At 33.0% G+C, this 22,569-nt stretch overlaps 5 protein-coding genes across 7 annotated transcripts; 2 read left to right on the top strand and 3 right to left on the bottom strand.

Moving 5' to 3' along the window:
• Positions 1 to 717: 717 nt before the first annotated feature.
• Positions 718 to 4,932, bottom strand: LOC123227907 (cyclin-L1-1-like). Of its 2 annotated transcripts, XM_044653041.1 has the most exons (9): positions 4,804 to 4,932; positions 4,244 to 4,409; positions 4,044 to 4,125; positions 3,647 to 3,787; positions 3,269 to 3,438; positions 1,831 to 2,104; positions 1,308 to 1,740; positions 1,136 to 1,174; positions 718 to 1,047 (listed from the first exon to the last, which is right to left on the bottom strand). In XM_044653041.1, exons 2-9 carry the CDS (start codon positions 4,393 to 4,395, stop codon positions 986 to 988), a joined length of 1,353 nt encoding a protein of 450 aa, XP_044508976.1. In that variant the 5' UTR covers positions 4,396 to 4,409; positions 4,804 to 4,932; the 3' UTR covers positions 718 to 985. The 2 variants fall into 2 exon arrangements, with proteins under 2 accessions (XP_044508976.1, XP_044508977.1); XM_044653042.1 differs by lacking the exon at positions 4,044 to 4,125 and having other exon boundaries at positions 4,323 to 4,409.
• Positions 4,933 to 5,077: 145 nt separating this feature from the next.
• Positions 5,078 to 10,211, top strand: LOC123226969 (nucleolar complex protein 2 homolog). 2 transcript variants are annotated; one of them, XM_044651559.1, is made up of 14 exons: positions 5,078 to 5,223; positions 5,323 to 5,448; positions 5,685 to 5,745; positions 5,907 to 6,015; positions 6,110 to 6,149; positions 6,267 to 6,361; positions 6,577 to 6,645; positions 6,957 to 7,487; positions 7,800 to 8,102; positions 8,254 to 8,577; positions 8,787 to 8,993; positions 9,474 to 9,563; positions 9,643 to 9,740; positions 9,849 to 10,211. In XM_044651559.1, the coding sequence occupies exons 2-14, from the start codon at positions 5,340 to 5,342 to the stop codon at positions 9,889 to 9,891; spliced, it is 2,079 nt and encodes a 692-aa protein (XP_044507494.1). In that variant the 5' UTR covers positions 5,078 to 5,223; positions 5,323 to 5,339; the 3' UTR covers positions 9,892 to 10,211. The 2 variants fall into 2 exon arrangements, with proteins under 2 accessions (XP_044507494.1, XP_044507495.1); XM_044651560.1 differs by having other exon boundaries at positions 5,108 to 5,223; positions 5,331 to 5,448.
• A 963-nt stretch (positions 10,212 to 11,174) lies between these two features.
• LOC123227812 lies at positions 11,175 to 11,831 on the bottom strand. Its single transcript, XM_044652937.1, has one exon. The coding sequence runs from the start codon at positions 11,829 to 11,831 to the stop codon at positions 11,175 to 11,177; it is 657 nt and encodes a 218-aa protein (XP_044508872.1).
• Positions 11,832 to 14,964: 3,133 nt separating this feature from the next.
• On the top strand, positions 14,965 to 17,704 carry LOC123227642 (elongation factor 1-alpha-like). The gene is made up of 3 exons (XM_044652731.1): positions 14,965 to 15,111; positions 15,878 to 16,358; positions 16,456 to 17,704. Exons 2-3 carry the CDS (start codon positions 15,897 to 15,899, stop codon positions 17,335 to 17,337), a joined length of 1,344 nt encoding a protein of 447 aa, XP_044508666.1. The 5' UTR covers positions 14,965 to 15,111; positions 15,878 to 15,896; the 3' UTR covers positions 17,338 to 17,704.
• Positions 17,705 to 19,366: 1,662 nt separating this feature from the next.
• LOC123226866 lies at positions 19,367 to 22,007 on the bottom strand. The gene is made up of 2 exons (XM_044651405.1): positions 21,854 to 22,007; positions 19,367 to 20,245 (listed from the first exon to the last, which is right to left on the bottom strand). The coding sequence occupies exons 1-2, from the start codon at positions 21,924 to 21,926 to the stop codon at positions 19,593 to 19,595; spliced, it is 726 nt and encodes a 241-aa protein (XP_044507340.1). The 5' UTR covers positions 21,927 to 22,007; the 3' UTR covers positions 19,367 to 19,592.
• Between the last annotated feature and the right edge of the window lie 562 nt (positions 22,008 to 22,569).

Here is a 22,569-nt window from a genome sequence, read left to right as displayed (position 1 = left end):
CTTTATGAAATGACATCGACGCAGACTATTTATTTAATAAAAAGGCATGTTTTTGGGTGGTGACATTAATGACATCACGTGCTTCCTTTGCTTACAACCTTATTTTATTTTTATTTATTTTCGCCAGGAAAAAAAAAACAAAAAAAGTGATGCATTTGAATAGAGTTTGAAGTATTTTTCACTTGTTATGATATGTTCCAGTAAAAAATTATAAGAATTTGTACAAGCTTTGCTAAAAAGCTCTAAATTCTATCATTGAACCGACAAAATCTTTGGCAACGATGACAAAGATCCACAACACTTTGCCTGCTTCTTAAATGACCCACTCAAAATTCTAGAAAACACAAAATTTGGGTAAAAAACAATTCCCGGCAAAAAGCATGCTCACACTCAGTTTCTCCTAATTCAACATTATTCTTCCACGTTTATTTTCAAAAAAAAAAAATTATTCTTCTAAGATCTGATACTGAAGACATTAGTAGTAAAAGCTCTTAGCATTTCCAGATTGGCACATGACAGAAAAAGGCTACAGCACCACCAGTAAATTTAGTACTTTACTGTTATTTTATTATAAATCCTAATCAATACACTTACACAAGATAAATAATAGCACGCTAATGGCAGCTTTACAGATTTCTGTAATTATATTCCAGAGTTGCACCATAAAATGACCAGCTGGTAATGTACTGGGAATGTGCATGTGCCCACACAATTGGGTGGCCAAGAAAAGGCTTAGTTGTCAAATAACATTGTACAAAAATTAATCACCAAATCAAGATTGTGTATCTAGAAATCAGAAGATTATCTGTACTCTTAAATAAAATTCAAGTACAACATGTAATATTTTATGCTCCTGCATATAATCATCTTGAATAAAACTGCTAGGGTATGGCTACTTTTTTTTTCAGATCCTTAAAATTTGGGAGAGGCTAAGGCAAACCTTTACGAATGATTGAAGGTTCTAAGTTGTGGCAGTTTATCGATATTAATAATGTCTATGACGATCCTTCTCCCTTGAAGAATAACCGGAGCCATAGTAGTCACGGTCTGAAAATGATAAAACAAACTTTCAGCTCAAAACCAAGAACGAAGAAATTTGTATTAATTATAAAACAAAGAAATGTGAGATGCCTACCTCGTGATGAATGGCGTTTTGATTTCTCAGAATGTCCTCCTGTTTTCAGAATAAAAATCCACATTTAACATACTTCAAACAAGATAATTAGAATAAAAAACATTTACAAAACTAATAATACAGTTTAGGCCTAGGCGTAGGACCATGATGATGAAAGATACTGATAATTCACCTGAATCCTTAGATCTATCCTTAGTACGATGACCTCGATCCTTAACTCTGTCTCTTTCAGTATCAGATCTCTCTCGTTCCCGGTCAGAATCTCTGCCCCTATCACGATCTCGGCTTTTTGTTCTGTCCCTGTCCCTCTCCCTGTCTCTCTCCCTATCTCTATCTTTCTCCCTTTCCCTGTCTCTGTCCTTGCTTCTTTCCCCAGTCACCTCTGACCGGTGCTCAAACTTGGATTTCTGTACAAGCTCTTCTCTTGCCTCTCCTTCAGTGGGTATGTTCTTGGATTCATCATCACTCTTCTTAGACTCCTTCAGCTTATCAACTCCTGCTTTTAGTATTGAACCCTTAGATCCATTAGATTCAGGAATAACAGGTGCTGAAGTTGTCTTGCTAACAGTGGTGTCATTATTAGCAGATGGACTTTGTGGAACTTCCTGAAAAAAAAAATTGAAAAATCAGCACCACATTAATTTGATTACAAGAGCGACAGTGTGAACCTAAAAGACAAAGAAGAAATATATTACCTTTGGAGTTGACTGAGGTTGTGAATCCACAGACTTAATAGAAAATGTAAATACAGTTCCATCCTTAGAAACTGGTATATATTGTGCCTTTGGAAGGCTGTACAAGTGAGCCAGAACCTTACAAACTTCATCAATTCCAGATTTTTCTGCATCAAATGCTTTCCACCACGGTGGATTCTCTGGAAGAGGTACCTGAAACTTCCGCGCAGCAGCGTACACAACCCCGCAAGCCACAACCTCACTCTTGAATCGAACACACAATGTTGTACGCAAACTATTCCAGAAAGAGAGTAAATCAACAATTCAACCATCAGAAGAAACTAAAATGATATAATGGCTACAAACAGTGGAACATAATGAACTGCTAACAAAATACTAAAAATTGAATGGTGTGCACAGAAGTTCCTCCTCTATTTAACCATCCTTTTGTTTCTTTTGGGTGCATGGTTAGAGCATGACTCTTTACACAAACCATCTTGTTTAATACCATCTCTTCCACTTAAAAAACCTTCAATAAGGCAACCAGATTTGATAATCAACTTTGAGAAAGGTTTTATAGAGCCATAACTCAAACTATTCTACAACATTTTATGAAACTAAACATGAAAAAACACAGCACATTTTAGATAAGAACACCAATATTGATTCACAAAAAATGGGTAACAGAAACAGCCCATTCAACTTTAATTTTAAACCAGTCAGATGAAAGAAAGTCTTAACGTCTAATGAGACCTCAAAAGGCCCACATCTTTTCAACTCTTGCTCTAGCCTTGCTGTCTCTAACACCTTCACAAGATCCTTATCATTCAATATGAGAATCATCTAAGAGTTTAAGCCAAATCTTATAAATTAAAGAATTGTAACGCTACTCCCAATATGCTTCTTTTGTTACTATGACTTGTAACAACACCAAAATATGCATTGTAATCATATGTATATGTACCTCTTTCACTTCTACAACTCAGAAGTCAGAACATTCTCTTTCTTAGAGCCTATCTCAGACAATTCTTTTCACAAGAAAAACCTCTACTTCCTATGATTCTTAAAATCAGTCTTCCTACGAATAAGTTTAATGGCTAATTTAATTAAATGAAACTAAAGTATTTTGAAGAACTTTCTCTATTTTACCTAATTTGTCAAACTTAAAAATTCTAATACACTTGAAGAATTGAACATGGTTTGGCCAACAAAAATTTAAAGAGTGTACTATTCTTTATCTTGAGGCTTCACAAATACACCATGAGCATACATTCATCAGAATAGGTAGCAGAGAAAGTTCGAGCACATGATTATTTAATCAATATAAACCAAGTGCTATCCAAAAATTATCACAATAAAGGATTAATTTTACATAAATTGTGATGCAAAAAATTGGGACCCCAAAAAAAGATTAAAAAAGAAGAAATGTGCTCAAAAGTAAGCTTGATGCAAGGCATACCTATCATTTGCTAGATTCCAAGCAATTTGCCTCAACTCTGGAGGTGTCTCAAGGGTGGCAAGGTAGTTTGATATGAACTTATGAGGATGTTCAACATGACAAACAAAACCCATCTCTTTCAATATATGTCTTTCTGTTCTGCTCAATTCCACTTTCAACTCTGAAAATTTCTGCATAACATGAGTAATTATGTGTAAACAATTAGTCCACAAATGGATAAACAAAGCAAACAAGGGCTTCTAGAAGCGCAATAACACTTGAAATGATAACCTAATCACTCATACAGTCAGTTCAACAACTGTCACAAAACTTTCAGCCAAAAGAAACCTATACACAGCAAAATTGTTGAATAAATACGTGCATAATATCAATACTAACCTTCGAAAAGACATCCAAATGCTCAATAGGTAAGCCCTCCCTTCTACATTCCATTCTATGGAAAACAATGATGACTTGCCTGGCTTTCCTAGGGCTCTCCTCCAGCTTTGATGCAAGCCACACACTACTAGCAGCCACGATCTACAAGATATCATCACAAGTCATCAAGATATTACAACATGAATAAATCTAACCAAATAAAAAGAATGGCTTTGCATTTCTTTTAATAATACAGATTTCAATTAGCCTTAAATTTTTAAACAAAAACCTTTACTCTAGTGGACAAAAATACACAAAATGAGATGCATAATCCACCTAAAACACCCAGAAGCAATACCATATTCACATTTCAAAAAACCTTCCTTCTGATTTCAGTCATCTAGAAAACAAAACTAACCTTCACATCAAAACGAGCAAATGATTTCTTGCAATAGAAACGATGAAATAGAACCTGAGCAGTGGCCATTACAGCTTGAGGTCTATAATTATGATCATAGGAAACAATGTAACTGGAATAATATAAATAATACAAAGTAAATGGATGAACCATGTAACAACTAACATTCTAACACTAAGAATAACACAAAAGCAGGATACAATTTAAGCAAAATGCCACTTTCTTGAATGAGATCACAGCCATAGATTCTTAGAGTAGTTTCTGTTGCTTCATCAATACCGTCTTTTCTCGAAGATGAATTCTGCAGCTGCTCATCAGTCAAGTAAAAATTGTCGATTGCTGTATAAATCATCTTCGCTCAAAAACCTAAAAACAACAGAATAATTGATTAACTATTTCTCGTCAATTCAATGTAAACGTAAAAACACAACAGAATAATTGATTAACTATTTCTCTTTAGTTCAATATAAACGTAAAAACCTTATACTAACTAAAAAAAAAAACCTAGGCTCCTGTTTGGCTGCTGGAAAATTGAGGGAAACAACGGAAATGAAGTTGTAATAATGATGCAAGGAAAATAATAACTTAAAACGAAGTGACGTAAGCTTAATTGAGCTCGTCCATCATTCATGGAACGAATCGAAACGAAACAATAGGCACGTTACTTTCTCTTTCTTTATCAATTTCGCCGAATTTCTCTTAACAAAATTAAAGAATTCCAAAAACATACAAATAAATTCAAATATAAAGAGAGAAGTACCAGGCGAATCGAGAATGGTTAATTTGCCCTTGCGAATCGCCGAGAACACAACTCGTTAAAGCTCCGCGGGGAAGAAGATCTCTCCGCCGTTTTATCTTATTATTCTGGTTTTATTTAATTCAATTGATTAAAAAAAAAAAAATTGTTACCAATTTAAGTACAAATGTGAAGCGATTGACAGGCCCAAAATGAAATCCTTTGCCCAGCCCAAGCGAGCAGTCCGATACGCTTCGGAATTACTAAAATAGCCCTATGACTTTTATTAATGCCTTTAAAGTCTTCTCTTTCAATACCAAAACCCTGGGTTTTTGAACTTTTCCATGCAGTGAACTAATCGCCGAACCATAACAAAGTACTCTGTACTTTTGGATATTCCACTTCTCTGTTTTCACAACGAGCGGTTTCCAGCTACTCTAGCCGGTACGCAAACTCTCTCTCATTTCACAATTGTTGATAATTTTCTTAATTGATAATAGAATTATTTCGATTCGATTTTAGTACCAAGTTTTTTTTTTTTAGGGTTTTAGATTTAAAAAATGGGAAAACTGGGGAAGAAAGCAAGGAAGTTCGCCAAGAAGAATCTGCAATCTGTGTTAAGAAGAAAAAGAAAGGTTAAGTCTATGTTCAAGAAGAAAGCTTCAAAAAGTAAGGGGTTTTTTTTTTTTTGGGTCGGTTATATCCATTTTTTCTAAGCTTTGGAACGTTTAATAAAATGCTAACATGAACTTGTAGTGCATTTGTTTTGTTAAAGTTTATTCTAGGTCGTTTTAAGTAGTGGATTAGTTCATCAGTTTTTATTATAGAAGCAATAAGCTTTGGTTAAATTTCTACTTGATTAATGTAATTTATATGTAATGTTTCTTGTAATTCAATTCCTATAGAAAATGAGAGGGATGCAGCTGAAATTAAGGAAGAAGATTCACAAGAATTGTCTAATAGAAGGTAAAATTTTGAAATTGCAACCGACCAATTAATTTACTGTAAAATAGTTTGTTTTGTTTTTACTATGTCATGCTATATGAATTCTTAAAGGATTTTATTTGATAGTTAAATATATATTGGTCTTGAACCAGTAATTTGAAAAATCTCAATTTTGTCCTCAGAAACCATGAAGGTATTGATATTGAGGAGACATCCCTTGATGAAATATTTAGTGAAGATGATAGTGACGTTGAGGGATCCAATTCAGGCAGTGATGGATATCTTTCAGAGGTTTTGAAACCTATCATGCAATATCATTTTTTTAATTTTCCCTTTGATTCCTCTGGTAGGTCTTTCAATATTAATGTTAATACTTTATGAGCAGGACTCAAGTGATACATATGTAGCTGAAATTCAACTAGAAGGTGAAGATCTTATTACTCCTTCTGTAACTTGTGTTTACAAATTTTTTTGGGTATCATATTTTTTTCTTTTCCTTTGGTCATCTTTTTGTTAAAATTTTATCATAAGTTCATATACAGAGAACGGAGTTGGTCTGGAGTCATCTGCTCAGAACCAGGAAATTCTTTCAGAACTTGAGAGTAAAATGAAAAAATTGGAAAGACTGAAAACAAAGGTAAGAGGATCCTTCAAAATATCAATTTTCTGAGGAGACCTCAGAATATATGAATGTTCATGAATTAAAATCAGGATCCTCTTTATTTTTAGAATTTGCCCCAAAATTTTGTGAATTGTGTGACAGATCTTGATAAGGTGGTTCTCCTTTTCATCTCAGTGTCTTTTCTCATTTTTTATTTATTTGATGAAGCAATTCTACATGGAAATTTTCAGGATCCAGAGTTTTCAAGGTTTTTGGAAAGTCATGATAGTGGTCTTAAATCATCCAGAAATGAAGATTCTGTAAGTTACTTAAGACATTTTTCTACTTTGCGATTGATATCTCAATGATATAATGTTCTGGACTGATGTAGTTGTTTATATAATTACTGCTGTATATATTGACTAAGTAGTTTTATGTTCTGATTTTCCACATCTTTGAAATTACGCACTTGTAATGGGTTTGACCATGCTTTCCCAATTGTGAAGGTTGATTTTTTTTTTTTTTATAAATATCAAGAGTTTGGCCTTTAAATCCTCAGATTTAACCTTATTTATCTAATTTTTCTGGTTTTTCCATTCGTTAATTTTCATTGTATTTTCCTGTATAACAGTATTCAGATGATGATGAGACAAGTAATGATGACATACAGTCAGTAAATGAAGATGGCCCAAATTCGTGTATGAACAAGCTCTTGACTAGCTCTGCTGTTAATTCTTGGTGTAACCTAGTTAAAGAGCAGCAGAGTGTTCCGGCCCTTATTAGTCTATTAAATGGATATCGAGCTGCATGCCACTATGGAGCTGAATCAACTGGTACCCTAGATACTGACTCAGGCTATAGATTTCATGACAGTGAAACCTTTTGCAAGACATTGACATTTGTGCTTCATGAGACTGATAATGTATTCCGTGGGATGCTGGGAATTTCATCCACATCTAGCAAGAGGGGGACCATTTTGGAACTGAAGAATACTCCAAAATGGAAAACTCTGAGGCCACTTATCAAGTCTTATTTGAGAAGTACCCTGTTCATGCTGAATCAGGCTACAGACTCTGAGATATTAGCTTTATCCTTAAGCAGACTGAGAGCTTCTGCAGTATTTTTTGCTTCTTTTCCTCCTTTACTGCTTAGACTCATCAAGGTATTTTTTATGTAAAATTATGTATGTTATGTTCTATTATTAATCAGGTTTAGACATTTTGTCAGTGTATAACCAAGATGTTTGTTGATATTTGTATGAGTTCATTTGTATTACACTGTCATTACAACCACATTGACTTTTTATGTCATGGGGCTTTCACATTGAGACAGTGCAGTGAATAGAAATATCTTGGAACTTGATTGTTTTGCAGTTTTGCGAAAATGTGATATCCATAGTTTATATCGATATATTTTATCACAATCAGTTTTTATGCTATTTAAGCTCATTCCCTACATTTTGAATTTAATGCAGATTGGGGTTCATTTGTGGGCAACGGGTGAAGAGATTCTATCATCTCACGCCTTTCTCCTCTTAAAAGATGTGTCTTCCATGTTTAGTTCAGATTTCTTTGATATTTGCTTAATTAAGATGTTCAAAGCCTTCATTGGTCACTGCAAGTTTGTGGAGCCAGCTTTAATCAAACACATGCAATTTCTAAGGAACTCTTTTGTTGAGCTATGCTCTCAAGATCTGCAGAAATCATCAAGCAAGGCTATGATTTCCATCCAGAAAATGTCTAGAATACTGCAGTTAGGTCTACGAACAAAGAAAAAGGTTTGCAGATGTATTTTGCATGCTTTACATATCCATTCAGAGATTATTCACTTGCTGATTAGACTTCGTGTTAATAAGAATTAGATTATTTTGAATTTTGTGACCCAGAGGAATGCTTTCATCATTTTCTGTTTTTATTGTTTATATGCAGGAAGCAGTGAAGAAGATATGCAGTTGGCAGTTTACTAACTGCATTGATATCTGGGTTACATTTATATCACATAATGTATGTGATTATGATCTTCAGCCATTGATATATATCATCATTCAGATTATAAACGGAATAGCTGTACTTTTTCCAGGACCAAGATATTTGCCTTTAAGACGCAAATGCATTGAGTGGTTAAATCATCTCTCTAGTTCTAGTGGAATTTTCATCCCCGTCACTACATTGGTGTTGGATATTTTGGAATATAAAATAGGGAGGGAGGGTGGGAAGCTTGGGAAGGACTTCAACTTTTCATCTACAGTGAAGGTCAGAAATTAGTAATGTTGCTCTTGCATGTTGAAATTCCAGTTCTTTTTAACTGCCTGATTTGTTTATATGGTTTACACAGCATCAGCATCTGACTTGAGTATATTATTTTCTTCCTGATCACTCATTGTTCTTTTAAACTAATACATTGTCAAGAAGTGTATATCCTATATTTCAGGTATGACTAATTTTTGAAATTTATGGTGCAGTTGCCAAAATATTTGCTGAAATCCCGAAACTTCCAGGAAGAGTGTGTTTTTGCTGCCATTGAACTGCTTTCTGTGCACTTTGCTCATTGGAGCTACCACATTTCCTTTCCTGAGTTGGCGACCATTCCACTAATCCGTATAAGGAAATTTCTTGAAAAAACTACTATTGAGAGTTGCCGGCGAGTTGTGAAGCGCTTTGTTGATATGGTAAGCATTCTTATGAATGAATTCAATGTTTTCTTGTACCTCCACCCTAACAAGAATTCATTATAAGAACATCTAGCGACAAAAATGGCCTACCTGTTTGCTACTGTCTTGCTCCCATTTAATAATTGTAGAAATGCAATATAAGGAACTTAAGAAAGGAATAGCATATCATGCATATGCATGGAATGGTAATTTGCTGGTTGAGCTGAAAGCCCCATGGCACAAATTCTTGAGCTTCAAAGATATTGAAACCTGTTGCCAGCACAAGACCTAGCTTTCATTTGGAATCTATGCTTTCCCAAAATGATTTTGATGCTGAAACCAAGCTGTGTAAACCATATTGACGAGTGTGAAAAGCCTTAGTTTTCTGTTTCCTCTATAGCATGTTTTGCTGGTTGTTCTAAATCTGATGGTCATATTTCTCATTGAACAGAACCTTGATATTCCATTTTATGACGAGCATTTTTTCTGGCAATATAGGTGGAGCAGAACATTGAATTTGTGCAAAAGAAGAGAGATGAGGTGGTATTTTCACCGAAAGATCATCAGTCTGTTGAAACATTTCTTCAGGTTTGTTTGATCTAATAATAAATTTTGGATTAGATAAATCCAACAGTCTCATCTCACTTTGATGGATTTCCCTTGCCAGCTTGAGAAGCACAGCAGCAATGCCCCATTTACACAATATTATAAGAGTGTTATGGAAAGGGCTGCTTCAAGGAGTCTGATCTTGAATGAAAAGATAAGGTATAACCCACCTTAACGATTCTGCAATTTGACTATTCCTAGTAGAAACCTTTGATATTCACTCTTTGCTGCATCTTGAGCTAACTATTGTAACTATGTTTGCTGCAGTTTCCTTGAGCAGAAGCAATCAAAAAGGAAAAGAGGACAATAATCAACTATCACAGTGTATGTTAGCCAGTGTCAATGGTGAACAACAGTGGGAGCGAAGAAAGGTAGAGCCCTTGTTCATCGATGAAAGAAGAAATAGAATTCAAGGCAGAATTAAAAAGCTTGATTGTTACTGCCTTCCTACCTCTAAATTTTGATGTGTTGTATGAAGTAATACTCATTTAGGCTTTTGGAAGTTATTCTAATTATGAAAAGGGAAAAATTTTGTCTACCATATTAGGAAAAGGGAAATTAAATTTTGGAACACCGCACCGTCAATTTATGTAACTTTCATTCTTTTCTATATTATTTGTGTTAAACATAGTTATTAGTATCTTATGATATGATACAGATGAAAAATAATATGTATCATGAAGTATATCAAATTAATATGATATAGTAGATATATTATATGATATAATACATATTATTGATATCGATTAATATATTTTTTAAAAAGAATAATAATATAATAAGAAGGTATATGAGAAATTTTAAATTTTTAAAAGTATTTGTGATAATTTTTAATATGGTGATGTATTAATTATATTTTTTATTATTTTTATTATTATATAATTTTTTAAAAATTATATTATATAATATAATATCTAATGTATAATATAAAAAATTAAATTTTGGGATGTAAGAGTCAGCTATAAGAGAATGAGAACAAAAGTATCGCCTAAAGAAGGGGAGAATTTCCATTTAATTCCCCTGAAATTAAGCCAAAAGATAATTAGATTCATATGAATTACTGTGATTTTGCTTCAGACATACGCAAGGAGAAATGAACATCAACATTATTATGAATTTAGAAAACTAAAGTAGAAGCCGTCCAATAGCAAGACTACATTTTCAAGTAAAGATAAACGAAAGAAGGCTGTGAGCGAAATAATTCCTGAATCTATGACATGGAAAGCACTAAAATGATGTAGACTTGCTGGGAAAATTAAATAAAAGCGTCACGTCTGCTTCCGTTAATTTTTCTTTGCTGTTTACTAATCACGATATCTGATAGGATTGAATCAGATTTAAATTCTAATAAATTCAGTTTGAATCCACATGACATGAAATTGGAAGAGCTCCGATGAAGAATTAGAACAACGTGCATGTAAATAAAATATTTTCGTTTCATCTAATTTGGATATTCTTTTATTATGGAAATCTGATCACTTGTACGTAGACTGCAGTCTGAAGGTTCTTTCTAAAACAATTCTAAGACAATAAAAAGAAAGACCAGAAAAACAATCCTCAACTTATTACTAAACGCTTCCCTACAGCAGCTCCTCACGAACATGGAGATCGCAGCCCAAACGATGCCTTGGCAACAGGATTTGCTTTCAGGCTTTTACATCCCAAACCTTTAAGCAATCTCCACAAACCCTTTTTGTGATTACTTTTATCATTACCAATTTCACCTCCATTGTCGTCGTTGAATTTAAACATTGTTACAGCTGCATTATCTTTAACATCCCTCCGACGACTCTGCCGGTTCTTTATATCTCTCAGCTCCATTTCAGAAGGAAACCTTTCATATCCAAACACAAACAAATACCACCTCGATTTCCCCCGAGTTAATGGCCTGTAATTAATGATCGCTGATTTTTTCTCAAGTCGTTTTCGTTGCTGGAGAACGATGTCGTTTATGATCCGGGTTTGTTCAGGAACAACACGTTGCTTGAGTGGAATGAGTTTTCCACAGAACATAACGTTGTCTGTTGGGTAATTAGTTGAAGATGTAAAAAATTCTTCGCTTGAAAACTCGAAGATATCTTCAGAGCTTGACCTTTCTCCTTGATCTTCAATGTCGAACCCCTTATCCTTCCAGTTGTTATAATCTTCTGTATTGCTGTTTACTGCGAAATCACAAAGAGAAAGTGTTTCTTCTGCTTCGTCATCTTCTCCTTGGAGAACATGATTGAACTCTTTAGCCACCATTTCCATGTAAACACAAAGAAGGGAAATTTTGGTTTGAGTTTTTGATATTAGGAGATTCAGAAACGATTAAGTTGAAAATATATAAGTAAGGCTGAGGAAGAAGGAGGGTGATTCGGTCATTGAAAGAGACTGTAACAGTTGAGGATGGTGGTGGGTTCTAGAGGGTCAAAATAATCAACAGAGGAAGTCAGTTTTCTAGAAGATTAGGCTAAGATTCATTAAAACTAATGTATAAACATTATAAACATTTGAATTATTACAACAAAAAAAATAGAAGCTTCTTTTATTTTTAATTTGTTTTTAAGAAGAAAACTGGCTTTAACCCTTCAAATACTTTTGTCGAGGTCAAGAAAAAATATATATATATAATGAGTATTTAATCCTTAAACACTTTGTGATTAATGTAATTATACGTCATTATTATTTTAAATAAATATTATATTTTTCATTGGCCATTGAGGATCTGCCACGAGGACAGTTCTGGAGAAATGTGATTATAACAAGTCAAAGTCTCTTCCATTAATGAGTCAAAACCAAATTAATTCTATTTATTTATTTATAATTTTTCAATAACATCTAGAGAGTGGAATCAATCTGTAAAATTTTTCTATTCATCAAATGAATTATTCAAAGGGAAGCTCATCATTTACCTAACTACAAAAAGTCTAGAATATAAACAGCTTTTTGTCACCTTCAAATGATTTTTTATTATTTTTCTCTCCATTAATTATCAACTTTAATTTTATATGTATGCAAGATCTTGTGATTCCAAGGTGAATAATATTTTATTTTAAAGATTAACAAAATTTTAAAAAATATTATAATTAAAAAAACCTAAATTTGAATTTCAATCATGTTTATCAAATTTTGATTTATCTAATAAAATGATTATAGATCTGATTATTATACCTTGAATTTATCTGTTTAATCAATATAGACAAATTTTGATTTAAAAAAATAACATCTTTATAATAAAAACTTTAAATGTTATAAAATATCGACACCTTAGTATTTAACTTTAAATATTAACTATAATTTTAAAAAATAGAAAAAATCTATTAAAAGAAGCCAAATAATAACGGTATCTAATTTGCCATGTCTCTCCCTCTTCTCCTTCCTTTCACTCGGTGGCCGTTATTTCTAGCACAATCATCATTCTTTCATAACTCACTCCACTTTCTCCACTAATTCAAACCCCACAAAAACCTCTAACAATCCCCAAATCTCTTCCAAGAGACACAATTGTTGACTTCAACAAGCACAAAGGAAAATTTTTATTGGGTTGGTGCGTAAAAAATATCAATTAGAAAGAGCAACCATCATCAGAATCTGCAGCATCACACCAATCACCCCTATCCTTCACTTGGCAGACCCCTTGGCCCAAAGAAAAATCATTACCTCATATTCTCCCTCTTCGTGCACTCTGATTCACTCTCTCTTCTCTCCGTTCTAACACAATGGAAGAAATCAAAGATGCCTAGGATTGATTCAAAGCTAGTTTTCTTCAGCCAATGTTTAAGAATTTAGAGTACTTTGAATATGATTTATAATTTAACTTTCTGAAACTAAGTTAAAAGAGCTAAGAACCTTGAAAGTTAATGATAAACAGGAACATATTAGACATAGCAATTGACGCTGGTATTAACAGTATTCATAACGAAGCTTTGTTCTATCGATGTCTAAACAAATTTTATTTAAATCATATTAAACTTCATTAAAAACTACTATTAGATTTTTACTATTACTATCGTAATTTATCTAATAAAGACTATAAATTACATATATCAGTTAGAGACGAAAAATCTTAATAATAATTTATTCTTACGTTAAATATGTCATCATTTATATTTAATTAATTTTCACAATTATTATCATTATCTATCTTGTAAAGACAACTCTTCAAAAATTACAAATTTTAAGAGTTGTCTTTCAAGATTTTAACATAACTCTTAAAATAAAATATTATGTAAAAATAATATATATAATTTTATATATAAATAATAATATATCATCATATAATTATATATTATTTTATTTATAATTTAAAATTAGTTAATCAATTAATAACGTATTATTATTTATATATATAACACTAGTATAACTCATAATGGGATTATTAATCTAGATGCCAAATATTATCACATTTAAATTCCTATTCCAAATAAATTTAATTACAAGTTTATCTGAGAAATGGTTTCTTTTGATTTAATGAAGTATAAAGGCTAAATAACCTTTCTTACCCAAGGTTTCATAAAATGACAATTTTTACACTTAAAGTTTGGAAACCGGTCGTTTCAACAATTAAAAAGAATTCAACTTCTACATGACTCAAACGTGAACAATAGTACAATGATATAAATAGACATTTTTGCTCTTGCTTCAAAAATTGTCATATTCATTTTCATATATTTTAAGAATGTATTAATTCTTACAATTTGTAATATTACATTTGCATACCAAATTTATTTCTTCATACAACCACCAAGAAATATATCAAAATTTTAAATGTTTGGAAAAACCCAAAACTTTTTTCAAATTTCAATATCCCTTAAAATTTTCATTGACAATCCTAACATTTTTTAAAATTATATTTTACTTTCAAGCATACAGCTATACATTATTAGTACTCCTATCTATTTATATAAGTAAATTTTATCTTTTTATTGAAATTAATACAAATTAGAGTAACAAAATTATTCAATAAAAAATTGTTACTTAGCTTAGGCGTTTTTGTGTCTTTTCAGCATTTTAGACATTTTGTTAAAAAATTTAAAAGATGGGTGGAAAACAGTTTTTTAAGTTAAAGGGTGTAATGTTATTTAATCAAAAATTGGGTGGGCAAGATTGGCCACACATAAAATTTCTTATGACTAATTATAAGTGTTTTCGTTATTGCTAATCCAGCTGGCTCCGCCGCCAGATCATAGTCCACTCGAAAAATCAAAGATTTTTCCAAATAAAACGACGTCGTTACACTGCTTTTCGAAGTTTCCCTTTTTGCACGCATCTCAACAGCGCGTTTCAAATAATCTTGTACATCAAACCGATGTTTAAAAAACGCTCATGATTGCGAGTGGAAAAAGATCTTCACAAAACCACCGTCTTTATTGCAGTAGAAGGACACGTATGTCATTGGAATAGAAAGCAAGGGTATGTTTGGAAATAAAAAAACAAAAACTGGTATAAAAATTCACAAACCCTATTATATCTCATAGTTTTACTTGTCTGCTCCTCTAGTCTCTCTCTCTCAGTTGCGGCTAGGGTTTAAGCAGCGCTCCCTCTTCAGGTCTAATTTTATTATTTTTTTATTTATCTGTTAATTTTTTGTTGATTACTTTTAATTATGATGTGAATTTTATTGGTTAGTTTTCGAGTTTCCGGATCTGTGAAATTATACTGAATTGTGGTTTACAATTTGTTTTATGATTTTGGTGCGATCGAATTGATTATATTGATATCAGATCCAGGAATCGGATTGTTTTGTGTTAGATTAAGTGATCTGATGATCTCAATTGTCCTAAACTGATGTTTGTAAAGTTGTGTTGTGATGCGATTTGATATTGGAATTACATACGTTGTATTTTAGTCGATTCAATTTACCATAAACGATTTGTATTTCTTATTTGTCGAATATAGGTTAATTTGGGATGAGGTTTTAATATGCTGTAATCTTTTTATATGAGATTTAGACTAAATAAAGATTTGTGTTTTTAACTGTTCTCTATTATGATTAGTTTGCTGTGATTTGTTTTCACTATGAGTTTTCTGCTTTTGTACTCGTAGAAATTATAAATTTAAGTTCTGAATCTTAACAGATCCCATTATCTGGTATTTTTTGTGATTTATGCTTTCTTAAAGTCGTATTTAATTATTTGCGTTTTAGAATATACATTTATTTCTTTCAAGTGTGTTTGTAACTTTTCAATTAGATGATATGGTTTTCTTGTAAACACTTCCGTTTCCTTCTTTTTTATGGTAATATAATTATTTTCTAATGGTTCTAGATGTGTGTTTTAAAATTTTTCTAACCTGGAATTCTGATTCCTGAGCAGTTTAAGCTAATTCTTTATCATGGGTAAGGAGAAGGTTCACATCAACATTGTGGTCATTGGCCATGTCGACTCTGGGAAGTCCACCACCACTGGTCACTTAATCTACAAGCTTGGTGGTATTGATAAGCGTGTGATTGAGAGATTTGAGAAAGAAGCTGCTGAGATGAATAAGAGATCATTCAAGTACGCCTGGGTGCTTGACAAGCTCAAGGCTGAGCGTGAGCGTGGTATTACCATTGATATTGCCTTGTGGAAGTTTGAGACCACAAAGTACTACTGCACTGTCATTGATGCACCGGGACATCGTGACTTTATTAAGAATATGATTACTGGTACTTCCCAGGCTGACTGTGCTGTCCTTATTATTGACTCCACCACTGGTGGTTTTGAGGCTGGTATCTCTAAGGATGGGCAGACTCGTGAGCATGCTCTTCTTGCCTTCACCCTTGGTGTGAGGCAAATGATTTGCTGCTGTAACAAGGTAATGCATGATGTTTGACACCTTGATTCCTTATTCTGTTTGTGTTTTACTGTTTCCTGTTCTAAACTACTGATATGTGTTGATTTTTTCTTAACAGATGGATGCCACCACTCCCAAGTACTCAAAGGCAAGGTATGAAGAAATTGTTAAGGAAGTCTCATCCTACATGAAGAAGGTGGGTTACAACCCAGAGAAGATTCCATTTGTCCCCATCTCAGGATTTGAGGGTGACAACATGATTGAAAGGTCCACCAACCTTGACTGGTACAAGGGACCTACCCTTCTTGAGGCCCTTGACCAGATTAACGAGCCTAAGAGGCCATCAGACAAGCCCCTTCGACTTCCACTTCAGGATGTCTATAAGATTGGTGGTATTGGAACTGTACCTGTTGGTCGTGTTGAAACCGGTGTCCTCAAGCCGGGTATGGTTGTCACATTTGGTCCATCTGGATTGACGACTGAAGTCAAGTCAGTTGAGATGCACCATGAGGCTCTTGTAGAGGCCCTTCCAGGTGACAATGTTGGATTCAATGTTAAGAACGTTGCTGTTAAGGATCTCAAGCGTGGTTTTGTCGCATCAAACTCCAAGGATGATCCCGCCAAGGAGGCAGCCAACTTCACATCCCAAGTTATCATCATGAACCACCCTGGGCAGATTGGAAATGGATATGCACCAGTTCTTGATTGCCATACCTCTCACATTGCTGTTAAGTTTGCTGAGATCTTAACGAAGATTGACAGGCGTTCTGGGAAGGAGCTTGAGAAGGAACCAAAATTCTTGAAGAATGGTGATGCCGGTATGATTAAGATGCTTCCCACAAAGCCTATGGTGGTCGAAACTTTCTCTGAGTATCCCCCACTTGGTCGATTTGCTGTGAGGGACATGCGCCAGACTGTTGCTGTTGGAGTCATCAAGAATGTGGAGAAGAAGGATCCCAGCGGAGCTAAGGTGACTAAATCTGCTGCCAAGAAGAAGTGAACCGTGCGGGTGGCCGCATGTGCCAGTGAACGCTATCAGTGTCAAATTAATAATGACTGGGTTCTTGTTAGGAGTCCAGAAGTCACATGTTTAGGTGTTAATTTTAATTGTTATGGTCTTAAGTCATTGCCTTGGCGGCGGGGATGCTGTTCCCAGAACTGGGTTCTTGACCGGCGGTGGCGAGATTATTGTGTCGAGTCATTTTGTGAGTCTTTTTAATTTTGGTCTTTGTTTTTATCGACTTTCTATTATTGATGTCTAGTTTGCGTATTAAAAACTTTGTGCGACATGATTTTTGCGGTGTTGGTGTTAATTCAACAGTCTCTCTTTTTCACTATAAATTCTCAAATGTAAGGGCATTTTTTAACTGTCTGTTGATGTCAAATTCTGTTTTGCGAACGTTTGAAGCTCAGGTATTACTATTTTCTTCTCACGTTGATGGTTACGGCTGGATTTGGTAGATTTTGTTTAAGTTCGAGTTCAAGCCTGTTAATGTGATGTCTGAATCCGGTTTATTTTAGAAGAGTTAGTTTGAGTTTGAATTTTAATTTAATTTTAAGTTTGGTTTAGTATTGAATCTAAAATAATATTATTTTAATATGAGATAATAAAAAAGATATATAAATGATTAACAATTTTATGTAAAAATAAAAAACAAAAATACAATGTTTTATTCTTACGATTCCTATTGGGCTGATATTCCATGAAAGCCATGTTACAAGAAATCTATTGGATCTGTACTTTTTTTTGTTTTTGCAGCAAAAGTCAAATGCTCGCTCAATGTAATAATATTTTACAAAATTATTCATAACATTTTAGCTTTTTTTTCAACAACATATACATATATACCATACAATCATTTATTTAACAAAAATATCATAACAATATTCTCTTAAAATGTCTTTATTAATATTATCCATATAGAGAGATCTCTCTCTTTTTTATCATCTTTCTAACAAAAAAAAAAATTTTTATAACTCTAAAAAATAATTGAATTAAACACATGTGATTGAACAATAAATTTTGTGAAAGAAATTTAGAGAAAATAATCATTAGTTATTATAAAGGATTCATATAAATATAAGACAGGAAGAGATGAACATTGCCAAATTTCTTTAGAGAAATCACATTTCTTATAAAAATTTCACAGCAAAATCATTCAAATTCAAGTCAATCTTGATTCAAGCTCTTATGTTTTGTGTTTTTTTCTTTAACAATTGAAAATTAAATAATGTAAAATAGATTTATGTTTATAACTTCATATGAAATATAATTTTATTATGATTTCATATTGTTTATATTGTTTAATATTGTGATTTCATATTGTTGTAATGTTTAATGTTGTATTGATAGTTAAAAAATATAAAAATTCAATTTTGAATAAAAACCAGACGAAAAACAAGTTGGTGGCAACGTCAACCTGTACTTCATCTAGTTTTTATCCAGAATTGAATTTTTATATTTTTTAACCATCAATACAACATTAAACAATACAATAACATAAAATTACAACATTAAACAATCTAACAATATAAAACCACAACAATATTATATTTCACATGTGAATTCTCTAAAAAAATTTGACAATTTTCGTTTTTTCCTCCTTTGTTTCTAAGTTTAATCTTTTATAATGATTTTCTCATATGAGTTTTATTGTTCAATCACAAGTGTCTTCTTTATTGAAATTTTTTTTTATATTACAAGGATTTCTTCTCTTGCTAGAAGGTTAAAGAAAAAAAAAATTACTTTTTTCTTTCTACATAGGTTTCATCATCGAAGATATTTTAGAAAAATAAATTACTGTTGTGATATTTTTATTTAAAATTTAAAATGAGTGACATATATACATACATGGTTTAAAAAAAGGTAAAAAAATTCAACATCCCTTCTCTAAATCCTGTTTTCCAATTATCATATGGAATGTGTTTCCATTTTGTTCCAAAACTCTAAAAACATAGGCGCCAAAGAGCCTTCAGAGGAAAATATAGAGAATAAAGATCAAAGGTAATCCAGCTAAACAACTCAAAAGTTAAGAGTTAAAGCCATATATTATTACAACTACCAAACCTCATTGGCCAAAACTTTCGGGAAATGTAATCTCCAAAACTTAAAAGAATCAAAAGTCAAAACCACTAAATTTGGCCCCCCTCTCTCTCTCTCTCTCTCTCTCCCCTTATCAAAAGGCAATGTTTAAACACCCTCCAAAAGCTGAAGCTGACCGAGGGCTTGTGAAGAGTACACAACATGTAAATAACTTACAGATTCTTGAAAGCTGATTCTTGATTTGACTTTTGAGGGGTCAGTCTTGCCAACAAGGCCTTATTATGACAGTGCTCTGTATCAACAAAATAGAAATTCCCATTTGCTTTAAATGTCACAAAAGGCCTTTGGGTCTCAGGTGCTCGAATATCAGCGAACTTAATAGTCCTTGGAACATATGTTGCCAACCATGTCATCATCTCCACCTCAAAGCTATCTGAACCTGGCTGCCACTTGAGTTTGTGGATATACGGGCTCACAAACCAGTGAAGGGCTGCGGTGGTAGTAGCACTGAGAAATATGACAGATGATGCCACTGCACCCTTTAGGATCACATTCATATCTGGAGATGTCATGAAGGTTATAACCGGGCCTAGAGATACAGAAAGGCAGCAGGTCGAAAGAGAGAGAAGCTTCACTTTCTTGATGGTTGATGAAATTGGACCATAATAAACAACACCAGAGTCCTTATCATCCTTCTTAGTGTCTCCCTCTTGACGTGGTCCAATGCTGATCCTGCTGTCATCATTCGTGGCTGAATATTGAGATGCCCATCTTCTCTGAGGAGCTGCCAGATGGATGGGAGGGTAGAAACTGTATGTTGCCTTCAGGGACTGTGACCTTATTGCAAATGTACTAAGATGATAACCTGAAACCATGAAGAATTATTAAGAAAACAAAAGTAGGCCAAGAAGTATTTGCATCTTACAATATTACCTTTGTTGAAAAAGCTAAAACAGTCATGATTAAATTATAAGTGTACTCCCAGTCTGAATATAGGATCAGTTGTTTATGGTTATCAAGGATGATACCCATTGCAGTAATTACCACCACTGAATTATGTATTTGCAAAAAAGCAAGAAAGAAACGTAGTCATTTGTGTTTGGCCACTCAAATGCAATCACAGAACTCAAATTTCTACTCCAAGACATAAGAACGAAGACTAGAAGGAATATGCATCTTACTGGGCATCTCATGACCATGACATTAAACCGCACAATGTCATACAGGATCTTCTTATCAAATACAAGGCAAATATTTGTCATAGAAAAAACTAAAAATCATGAAAATCAGTGACTCAAAACAAAAAAACAAAGAATAAATGCCTAGATCATTCATTAGAAAGTACAAAACAAAAGATCCATCTAATTCACCATGACAAAATAGAATAGTATGGAGGCACTTTACCACTAAACAAAGTACTACTAATTTGTTCAATCTATTTTTATCACATGTATAATGTAGTTAAAAGAAAAAAAAGTAGAGAATGCAACAACAAATTTCTATTTTCTCCATCTATGAGGTTAACACTGTTGAGAAGCAAACTCCGAGTTGCTGAACATGAAGACGACTTCAGTATTAATAAAAACTGAATTGACCAGAGCCACCAAAATATACAAGCCCAAAAGCTTATAACATTGAGTAAAACAATTGATCCTGAACTCTAGTGTTCTTGAAATTGAACTCTTATTAAAGCATACCATTATAATGAGAAATAGACCAAGTAGAGCCATTTGTAGATCCCACTATTATCAACTCATATGGATGGGATGCTTAAAATGCCTTTTTTACAGCCATATCAATAGTATGCATGTCTAAATTCTAAAACCATTTAAGAAAGATACAATGAGATTTGACAAGAACAGGAAACAAATCAAACCCAAGTCCAAAGTAGACTATCTATTTGATAAAAGGTGGATTTTTTTCCTTTCTGGAAATGAAAAACCAAGAAATTTGAAAAAAGGCTCTAAATTGAGTCTCACCCTACAATTTCAAGAATTGGGGAATTCTTGATATTTTCGTAGATAGATGGCCATGAAGTCGGGGCAATTTTAAAAAGCTAAAAGTCGTCTTTTTCACTTAAGAAATGGAGTTTCACAAACAACCAGCAACACGATATCCACAAAAAGCCAAAAAATCCCCTGACACCATAACTATTAAGGCAACAGAACAGATAAAGAAGCATCCCCTTAGTAATCTTCTAAGCCCAGATCTGGCTTCATTTTATCTTTCTTTAAACAAAAACACAGAAAGCAAAACCGTCAACAATAAATCTCCTTAGTTACCAAATTCCGGGCAAACAAAATCCTAAATTCGTAAACCGTAAATCTTGAAATATAATTATTCAATTTTTTTCCTTGAGCCATTTAGGCAAAATATCAAAAGCACAGTCAAAGCTAGAAGTTCGCTATCGATTGGTTGTGAAGTTTCAATGAAAAATAAGGAGTTCAAATCGAAATAGAGAAATCAATTGAACCTGAATTGAAGCTTCTTGGTGCGAGAAGTTGGGATTTTGATCGTAGCAGGTGAGAAAGAGCTGCCCTTGCCATTGCTCTCGACTCCAGTTACAGAAGTTACAAGGGTTTTGCATTTATGAGTTTTTATAGCGAAACCCCGAAATTACACAAAATTACAAAATATAATTTATTTTAAGGAAATTAATTAATAGCCCACCTTGAGATTCATATGAATATGATTAAAATTCAAAATTAAATAAGCATATGAGATACATATATTTTGATCATTACATCTCGATGATCCTAAATGATTATTTGTGCTTTAAAATATAGAGAAGGTAGGAACTTTTCAACCGCAACCAAACTCTCGTACTTTCTCTTATGGTTGGATGCAACATTCAATTACAAAAATTTGAATAATTCAACTAATTTTCATAATATTTTGACATGTTCAAACAAAACAAGAACTAAAAAATTCATTTCAACCAAAATTTCATACATATTGCACACAAATCGCTTATACAAAAAAGAAAAAAATTCAATTACCTCTACCACGAAATTTTATGTAACCTTCCATTTTGAAAAATTATTAATTTTCCCCACCATGCGAGACTATATAAGTCGCGCTTGACAAATTTTAACTACCCCTACCGTACATATTTAACAAACAAAATGTAAAATTTTAATTACCCCACTTGTAAAAAATATTAATTAATCCCTACCATACACGTCACAC

This window comes from Mangifera indica, chromosome 10 (genome assembly GCF_011075055.1).
Source record: "Mangifera indica cultivar Alphonso chromosome 10, CATAS_Mindica_2.1, whole genome shotgun sequence".
NCBI classification, from domain to species: Eukaryota; Viridiplantae; Streptophyta; class Magnoliopsida; order Sapindales; family Anacardiaceae; genus Mangifera; species Mangifera indica.
Note: the sequence above shows the minus strand (reverse complement) of the source record. Positions and strands in the feature narration are given on the sequence as shown.